This window comes from Colias croceus, chromosome Z, assembly GCF_905220415.1.
Source record: "Colias croceus chromosome Z, ilColCroc2.1".
In the NCBI taxonomy this organism is placed as follows: domain Eukaryota; kingdom Metazoa; phylum Arthropoda; class Insecta; order Lepidoptera; family Pieridae; genus Colias; species Colias croceus.
In genome coordinates, this window is record NC_059568.1 from 4,487,709 (window position 1) to 4,498,022 (window position 10,314).

Consider the following 10,314-nt stretch of genomic DNA (forward strand, 5'->3'; position numbering starts at 1 on the left):
GCGTGAGGTTTTTTTTCGTTACGGAATTTCTGTACCCTCGCTCAAGGCCCGCGATAGAAGCTATGCAATAGCTTAGTATAAATAGTAATCTATTTTTAACAAATCATATGAATATACCAAGTACTTAAATAATTATGGATAAGAAAGTGCATTAAATATCAACAAATAAAAAGCATATGAAATTCTTATTCCATTTATTAATTAATTACACTACAAAAGTACAGCTTCCAAAAATAAAATCTACATTACCAAAAGGCAGACTCCAATTCGGACGGAGACTTATATTTTATCATAATAAAGGCAATAACAAAGTATCACTCCAATCTATAAACTAAAGTGGCACGTCCTGCAAACTTGACAAGATTGCATGAGCATTTTTGAGTACGAAATGTTGAGGAATGTTTTCATGCAGGCTTGACAAGTTTGACTTATATTAGGGGCCTCTAAAATAATACTTCACGGAGTTACAGCACCGCCAGATACGTCGATACTTTTAATTTATAAAGAAATGTTACGCATTTGTATAAATATAATATCAATATTATCACATCATATTATGAGGTTCTCTTAACTTGGAATGTGCTTCTGTATTGAGCTTTATAGATACAAAATTCATTATCAAAATGAATGTTAATCAACATCGATTTAAATATAGTTCACACATATAAATTCTGGAATGAGTAGGAACATTAAAACAAAAATTTTGGCACAAATCTCTTGCTATACCCTGTTTGTAGAATATTAATTAAAGATTTAATTCAATGTATTTAACTATTAATTTTATAACTTCATTTCTATGATAAGCATAGAGAAATAAGGTATCAAAAATATTATTAGATTACAAAAATAACTCATTAAATATATACTTCAGGTTAAGTACCTATATGAAACTTTCATATTTTTGTAAATTGAGACCAAAAAAAGTGAACTATCGTAAGTTCTTATTGCATTTCTATTTTCTACTAAAGAGATTCTTAAAATATCTTTTATTATTTAAGAAACCATTGCATTAAATAATGATATTATTTACACAAGTTTACTAAGTTGCTACTGCTACTAAAAAAATAATGGATATTGAGTTTTACAACTGGTCATGCCAGATGTTTACAAGATATAAAACTAAATTTCTTCTAAAGCTTGTATCATTCTAAGACATGTCACATCCATCCATAACACTTAATTTAATGGTTTCATAAATAACAAAAGTCGCTTATCATCTAATTTATGGCAGTTACATAAGCACACAGTCGCAACACTGTAGGGTATAATATAAGCATTTGATACCGCAGCTCTCTTCCTCTGGAGTGGGAGTGCTTGATCGAGTTTTGTGGGCCGGCTTAGGCTTTATATACACACTGTCAACGTTATCACTCAATTTATCCTTCTTATCCAGATCTGTATTCGGCGGCTTAATAATAACCTTTTCATCATTTTCGAGGTAATCATTGTTTTTCTCGTTTATTGAGTCACCTGCTGCATCCTGAAATTATAAATTAACTATTACAGTAAAAAAACAAAGCAATGGCAACATTAGTCACTTGAAAGTTTATGTATTACTATATCAGTAATTAAAAGCTGAATAAACAATTAGTATTGATATCAATGTGTAATCATTTTAAATCATCAAATTATGCCACATTACTTTTAATCAAATTTAACATAATAGACATAGAATACTTGAAAGAAATTGCTGATTGAGAATAGACATGATCATTTGCAATTGTTAATTTAAAACTATTTGTTTAACACACTATAACACATTTAGTATGGATTTAAAAGGTGACAGATTTAAAATACATAATATCCTATATCCACCTTCTTTTTTGATAACTTGTATACTACCACTTTCAACTATTTGCTTTCAATAGAGCACTATACTTAATTTTTTGTCTTAGTTTTACTTGAATATTGTGAAATCAGTCATAAAAACAATGTATAACAAAACCTAAGCTATTACTACCATCCAAGTCATAACATATACACATAAACAAAGTCTTTGGCAGCCATTGTGGTGGATTCATTACTGTTAATTGAATAACAAATTTATTATCACACTACTAATGATTTGGTACCAATTTTTTGGCAAATATTCCATAGCTTCAATTATAATAAAAATAATCTACCTTAGGATTTTCTTTTCGTGTAAGTTCGCCAGGTTTCTCATCCGAATCTTTATCAGTGCTAATGTCAGGAGGGTCCTGAAGAAGAGATACTGTTCCAACTCCACCCAGAGCAGCAGCAGTTTTATCAGGTACTAATAAACTGGTTTCTTCCTCGATCTTCTTCGGCACTGGATTATGAGACGAATCACCTGACATGCTTAAAAATAAAATATCCAAATATTTAGTATTCGCCACGCAACGCTTTAACCGATTCAGCACTACTTATCAAAACAACTACGAGACGTATGATTGTGAAGCTTGTATTCATTTGGAACATGACACTGTCATAAATATTGTGTAAACAATAGTTGGACAAACGAATCACTTATTCAGTGGAGTGCAGGAGTGCAGTTATAAACCGATAATTCACCTTGGCGCTATTGACTGCACTTGCTGTTGCTCTCCGGACAAACGTCGCCATGTGCTTATGATTTTTTCGAAATCGTTATTTTCTTGCATTGTTTTGAAGGAATTTCAACCAAAAAGTTTTGTTGCTAAACGAAGAATAATGAATAACTTGTAATACATTTAAGGCAGATGTTAGTAGATTATCTAATAACAATTAATTTTTAATACAGAAGCAAGAGACTGCAGCTATCATTTAGAACATTGAATGTATTATTTGTTTTAGTTTTACCTACTTTGGTTTGCTTTTGTTTATTTTTTATATGTTACCTTTACCTACGCGTTGCGTGAAACATGACGTCAATAGTTATGTCATTATTTGACATTTGTTGTGACTTGGTAATATGCCTGCCATCCATAAAAACAAGTTCTTTTATTTTTGTTTATGATGAAATTATTTATCGATTTATTAAACCAATAAAATTTATTAAAATAGTTATAAAGATTTTACAAAAAGAATGATGTCAAATTATGGCCATAATTTAGTGGGTGTTATCATGTTAACCACAGTTAACCAAGATGTTAACGTGGATCATGCAACACAAGAAAGAGCGGGAACATTTAAAACATCGGAAAGAAGTCGGAAAGTTTCAAACGTGTTAAGTTGAACTTATTTAAGTTCAAACCAAACAATATTTTTGAACTAGGTACATTGACATCGTTTAAAGTTCAAACACATTATAAACTAAGTACATGCTACATGCTGTATGATTTATTATCATGTCTTGTTTTAACATATTATTATTATTATGAAGATTTTACATTGATTGAATTTAATTTTTGCTTATATTAAGATTCAAATAAAAAGTGCATAACAATACGAATTACGATAATATTACAATACGATTTGAAAACATTGTTTGAAAACGAATAAATTCTTAATTACTTACAAATTATACATTGTTGGCGCTCTTTCTTTTTCTCGCTGCTTGTTTTGATATGCATTGTATGCATATTCCTTGTATTTGTTCTTTTTGCGTATCGGTAACCATATTACACCAATGCTGGTAGATGATTTGTTTTTTCCAGTATATTGTGGAGTGAGTGAAGATTTAGTTGACGTCGATGGTGTGATTGTAGGTAACTTCGCACTGGGTTTGGGACTGGAAGAAACGTGGGTTGACTTTCCAATGCTTTTACCGGAACTTTTTCCCGGTAATCCGCCAGTTCCACTCTTGCCCATGGAACCAGCGGACAGTTTATGATTTTTTGGCGCCAGGTTGGAAACTAAAATGAATGAAAATATTCTTATTAAAAACTTATGTCATACCTACATTCTTCCTACATTCTACAATGAAAGAAATTGGTTATAAGTAATTTAAAAAGTTTATGATTTCTATCCTATCCTATCCTTCCTACTAATATTATCTACCTATAGGTAAATGCGAAAGTTTTTGAGAATGGATGTATATTGTATAATATGTGTATGTTTGTTACTCGTTTGTTGCAATGAAATTTAGCACACATTTATGTAGAGGGTAACTTGGATTAACACATAGGATAGTTTTTATCCCGGAAATCCCACGGGGACGGGAACTATGCGGGTTTTTCTTTGGAAACGCGGGTGGAAAGCCAGTTAACAATTAATATTATATAAGATTTTCAATTGTGTGTGCTATAGGAAATTAATGTGAATAGGATTATAATTTTTACCCAATGAAAGATTTTTTAATATTTTTTTTTAATTATCCGAAAATTACATATTTTAATTAACTAATATTGGGATTATTCGTGTAATTAATTTTACTAAATAATTTAAGCACTTTGTTGTAGGAAGATTGTCACTTTATTATTTTATCTTCAAATAGAGTATCGGAGGTATGTCTCAGAATTCTTCAGACTGTTAGTCTGAAGAATTCGAGTGAACTACACACTAACAGTTATTTAACTCAACTATTTAATGGTCTATACAACACTCAAAATAATTATACTTTTATTTATGACCCTGTTCGAGTATTTCTTACCCGTACTTCTATTGTATAGATTCATATAAACAATAAATATAAAATATTCACAAGGATTAACATGTGTTACCAAATGTTGAGTGCATACCTACAGGACTCACAATAGGTTTACCAAATGTGCATGATAAGAAAAAGGTCATTGCAATAAATCTCACTTAAAGTGGAAGAAACGTTTTGTAATTGAAATCAATATTTCAACAACTAATTATTTGGAAAAGCTTCGTGTGTTCTGTAATAGTTTTTTTTTCATTTTCATGATTTCATTCTCTATAATAAATAATCCTATTAATAACTATCTATAATTAGTTCTTCGGTAGATATTATATTAGGTAAAATGTTCATTTATATAAAATGCAGCCTGCAGGTATGTAATATTGTAGGACGTAGGTTACCTATACGGTGTAAAGTGAACATAAACAAGCTACTTTATAAGGCAAAAGGTGTATCGTTGAAGCGAAAAGTGACTTGCCGTCATTTCTCGCACCTAACATAATATCCTTTGTTTATTTTAAAATACTGGCTTTCCGCCAGCGGCCTCGCCCGCGTTTTCAAAGAAAAACCCGCATAGTTCCCGTTTCCGTGGGATTTCCGGGATAAAACCTAGCCTATGTTGCTCAGTGAAGATCCAGCTTTCTAATGGTGAAAGAATTTTTGAAATCGGTCCAGTTGTTTTTTGCGTGAAAACCATACATACATACATAATTACAAACCTTTCCTCTTTATAATATTAGTATAGAAGTACCTATATATATACGAGGTCATTTCAACCGCAAATATTATAGAAATTCTATAAATCTACATATTACACCTAACATGTTATTAATTGTTACGGTGCTACACAACTAGGTACATCAACATCTACCTATAGTTATAATTACAGGGATAATATCAAGCTACTGAACCCATTTTATTTTATTTTTGTTTGAAAGATTGTTCCGTTCCCGGCTATAAAAATGTATTTATGACATACTTACAACATAAACCGTGATTCAATTATAACAAAGACTGGAATACATTTTTTTCCTTATAAGCATTCGCTGATACTTACGCAATCGAGGGTGTCAATAAATACTCAAATAATAATAGGTATGTACTTACATGCAATTATGTATTACAATTTTTTATTTATCTATTATATGACATCATAATAAATTCTATGCGTACATACGTGAAATTCCAAATAAATGCATAAACTCAATAACTTGTGACTTGTACATAGTAGAAAGTTGTTCTCTCTCCTCATCTGAGTAGGTATAAAATAATAGACCTAAACTATTATTCTTGTCATGCACAGCCGATCTTTGTTTAACACTTGATATTTAGGTAAATTTTGTACTAGAGATGTATAATAATTAGACAGCTTAGCTTAAAATAAAGACGCAGAGAATGTTTTTAACTAAACCATCAAAAATGAATGTAGAAATGTTTAAGTAGTAAGGGAACATAATCACTTAATAACTTCAATAATAGTATAGGCAATAGAGTTTTATATTTTACTACGATTTCAAAGAACACCATTATCATATTACTAGCTGTTCCCCGCGGTTTCACCCGCATTGCTCCGCTCCTGTTGGTCTTAGCGGGATGATATAATATAATATCCTATAGCCTTCCTCGATAAATGGGCCATCTAACACCGAAATAATTTTTCAAACCGTTCCCGAGATTAGCGCGTTCAAACAAACAAACAAACAAACTCCAGCTTTGTGATATTAGTAAAGATTATTACGTTGCATTTGAACGGTTTAATTTGTTTTCGACTACTAGTTCGAGTCGCTTTATTAGTTACGCCAGCTGCTAGATGCTATTCACATTCAGCATTGTCACAGATAATAATATACTATACTGCATTATTAAACTTGAATAATATGATATTATGTAGATATGTAATGACACCTTCCACTGCGTATCAAGTTGCTGATCAATATTTTTTCATTATGGAGCTCAGTGTTAAGGATTCATGACAAGGCTTCTCGAAATATTGCGGGGTACATACTTGTGTTGGTGAATAATGAATGTTAAAAACAAAAATAGGTACACTTATAGAGATAAGATAAGATACATGCAGAGGCATGTATTGTATCAAGACTTATATAAAGTCCTACTAATATTATTATAAATGCGAAAGTTTGTGAGGTTGTTTGTATTTGTAGTTATGTTTGTTTGCTACTCTTTCACGCAAATACTACTAAACCGATTACAATGAAATTTAGAGGGTTGGAACTTGGATTAACACATATTATAGGTTTTATCCCGGAAATCCTACGGGAACGGGAACTATGCGGGTTACTCTTTGAAAACAAAGCAAAGCCTCGGGTGGAATGCTAGTATTCTATTAAGTAGAGATTGTATTCCTGAATATAGATTTTACAAAGGTTAATTGAATGACAGGGTAACCGAATAACCCTTGAATCACAGGGTTAAAATATTCAAATTGCCACGGTGGAATAGCTTAAAATTTTCACCTTTTTCTTTATTGCTTTCTTGTACATTTTTACGCAGATACCCTACATAATCTTAAGTTACTACTTTGTGATGAATATTAGGTATAATGAATAAACATAAGTACTAAGCTACGAATACTATAGTAAAACGCTAAGTATCCTTTTGCACACAGTAGTACATTTTAAAACTTTTTGTGGAAAATTTGGTATGGAACCTTTTGAATTGTTCCCACTTTCGATGACTCGATAAGTGGCATAGCAATAGCTCGGTAGAGATATACATCATCATATTATTGTAGTAAATAGCTAATCTATTGCATAAGGCATAATTACATAGCAAGCCGGTTTATAGTCACGTTGTGGCCCTTTAAAGTATTGCCTTCCATACGTTGGTATTTGTGCAGTGAGGTGGACCGTAGCATATGACTTTGTTTCCACATTACAACTCGAAATTGAACACTCTTTTTGTCATATTATTTTATACTAGCAGCTAGCCCCGACTATGCCTTATTTACTTCTTATTGACATACTATTTTACAGTGCTTTCCCTGTCTTTGCCTTGATTTATTTGAGATGAAAAGTAGCTTATGTTAGATGAAAGATGCTTTCTAGTGATGAAAGAATTTTTGAAATTAGGCGAGTAGGTAGTTTTTGTATGAAACATTACATAGGTACATACAAAAACACAAGTGATACCTCTTTATAACATTAACGATAAGTTTATATTTGATTTTTTTAGACATTTAACTTATAAATGCGAAAATAACTCTGTCTGTCTGTCTGTTACTCAATCACGCCTAAACTACTGAACCAATTTTCATGAAATTTGGTATGGAGATATTTTGATACCCGGGAAAGGACATAGGCTACTTTTTATCCCGGGAAACAACAATCAATATGTTGGTAGGTACATTACGCGCTGCGCTTCATGTTGCGAAAGTTGCAAATTTAAATATAATATTTCGCAATTGTATTGATACATAACATGGAACACCGTACAATATTAGGTCTATGAATCATAAGTAATAATGCGTGAATATGTATTTTAGAAGACAATTCACTTTCACGTATAAAATAAAAATAAATTAGGTACAATTAGTTAGGTACAGGTAGGTAGGATTTAGGCCATTTTTTGTATCCTTGCTTAGCCTCTCAATTTCAAAGACATAGTAATAAAAATGAAATGACTAGTTATTAACGATATTGTACATTTTGCGTCATCGTTTAAATATTCTTGCGAACATTGAGGATGAGGGTCAAAATAATCTCAGAGGGCACCTCTGATATCACTTGATTCATATTACCACAGTAAATACGGTATATCGATACATCTAAACACAATACTTTTCAAGTTACAATTGCTATACAAACATACATTATTCATGTTGGAAATTAAAGTTATTTAAATAAAATTTCACTCAACTTTCACCAGGTTTTCCGTACAAATATTTGATGATAAATAAATAAGTATGATACAATAATTTTTCAAAAATTAACTTACATTATTAGATGCTTAGGAATGTGTTAGAGGTCCATGACATTTAGAACGGTACACTGCACACAGAAATCCCGTTCGTGTAAATATTAAATAAATATATACACTGCGCGACTGTCCGTGATCACTGCCGTCGAAAACTGGTACACATGTGGAGTGAACACCTACGAATACATTGTTAATGACACGTAATACCCTCTTATTTCTTATAACCATAAAGAACAAAATAGCTTGCTTCTTTGTGGTTTTGCTGATCGCTGTCGATTAACTTTTGCATTATAAAAGAATCTTCCTTGCGTCATTTTTAACGAACCTAAATGGCCATATGTGTGAAGGAAATTGGAAGGGTCGCTCGATAAGTGATTCTACGTTGCTGGAATCTCTTTCGCAATATATATTTATATAATTGATGCTTGATTATCTATACATATAATAAATCTGTAGAAGGGTCAATTCTGTACATTGAAAATATTGAAAAAATAACTAGCAGGGGGTGTTACTGGATCGATACCAAACCCAAATATGTGATTAAAAAAATTTTTGTCTGTCTGTCTGTCTGTATGTATGTGAAGACATCACGTGAAAACTACCGGTTCGATTTCGATGAAACTTGGTATAATTATACCTTATTATCCTGGGCGTAAAATAGGATACTTTTTATCCTGGAAAAAAACGTAGAAAAAAAATTAATCTCAATTTTTCAGTTATCCATAGACGTTGTTCTGTAGTAGGTACCGCGAACACACGTTGCGTATTATTATAGACCTAGCCGTATTTGGGTCCAATAGATATTTATAAGATGTCATTGTCCGAGTTACTCAAAATGGAGAAATAAACCATCCACGCAAAGACCGACATCCGCGCGGACGGAGTCGCGGGCGGAAGCTAGTTTGTAATATAAACGTTACACGTAATAGCCAGAACCAGTTTTTGTACTTTTCGCTGAGTAGTTTTGATGTAAACCTTGTAGAAATTGTGTTTGATTAGGTCACTAATCAGTTTTTGTGTTGATTAAACAAAAAGTTAATAAAAAGCAATCGCTCTTGTTTTTACGGAATTAACCTTAATTTGGCGTTAAAATCAGAATCGGATAGGTACATAAGAACTGCGACATAGTTAGGTAAATAAATAAATTTTGTGGAAGTAGTCTGTTTACTATCTTTAATATTAAGTTATAGTTAAATCTCTACTCTGATTGTTATTTTTTGATTGAAATGTGATCCAGACGAAAGTACTAGAAAACTACATAATATTATGGAAATAAATAGCAGAAGTTTTAAAACAAAGCGAACAAGTTCAAATTCATCAACATTACCACATTCAGCTCTATTACCCACCTCTCTACCATGCAGGGACTCTATGAAATACAACAATCTATGACAGTGTGGTTTAATATAAAAGTAATAGGTAAGCAACTCCGTAGCTCAGAACTATTTTTATAGTAGAGAAATATTATTATATAATTTACTACTAATTGTGAAGTTTGAAAAAGCATCCATTCTCATAAATTTTCGGCGCATTATTTCCCTCATTATTTCAATTTCAGTTACATAGTTAAGATGATGAATTTACATAAACATAAGAATTGTGTTTAAAAAGTTCTCATGTGTGAATGAAATCCTTCTTATTTCACGCAAAGTATGGGGCAAAACAGGAAAACTAAATAAATGAAAATATTTAAAACAGTCGCATGCATGTATTTTGCTCAAACTTTCGGTAAATATAGAGTCAACTCAGAAATACAAGCCTTGTTATTATTTTTCATAAAATATGAACAAAAAGAATCTTAATATTATGAACACATAGGACATAATATTATATTCAGTCTTGTGCTGTGTGAAGCT

General features: G+C 31.5%; 1 protein-coding gene across 2 annotated transcripts; it reads right to left on the reverse strand.

The window, feature by feature from the left end:
- Positions 1 to 1,174: 1,174 nt before the first annotated feature.
- On the reverse strand, positions 1,175 to 8,639 carry LOC123705313. Of its 2 annotated transcripts, XM_045654048.1 has the most exons (4): positions 8,477 to 8,639; positions 3,458 to 3,794; positions 2,124 to 2,319; positions 1,175 to 1,480 (listed from the first exon to the last, which is right to left on the reverse strand). In XM_045654048.1, exons 2-4 carry the CDS (start codon positions 3,748 to 3,750, stop codon positions 1,232 to 1,234), a joined length of 738 nt encoding a protein of 245 aa, XP_045510004.1. In that variant the 5' UTR covers positions 3,751 to 3,794; positions 8,477 to 8,639; the 3' UTR covers positions 1,175 to 1,231. The 2 variants fall into 2 exon arrangements, with proteins under 2 accessions (XP_045510004.1, XP_045510005.1); XM_045654049.1 differs by lacking the exons at positions 3,458 to 3,794; positions 8,477 to 8,639 and adding an exon at positions 2,533 to 2,836.
- Between the last annotated feature and the right edge of the window lie 1,675 nt (positions 8,640 to 10,314).

What these genes read in the sequence shown, in the direction of transcription:
- LOC123705313 (XM_045654048.1), bottom strand. Translation starts at nt 3,750, where the DNA reads ATGGGCAAGAGTGGAACTGGCGGATTACCGGGAAAAAGTTCCGGTAAA. An exon ending in GCGCCAACAATGTATAATTT is followed by an intron (nt 2,320 to 3,457) that starts GTAAGTAATTAA and finishes TTTATTTTTAAG; the next exon opens with CATGTCAGGTGATTCGTCTC. An exon ending in CACGAAAAGAAAATCCTAAG is followed by an intron (nt 1,481 to 2,123) that starts GTAGATTATTTT and finishes TTATAATTTCAG; the next exon opens with GATGCAGCAGGTGACTCAAT.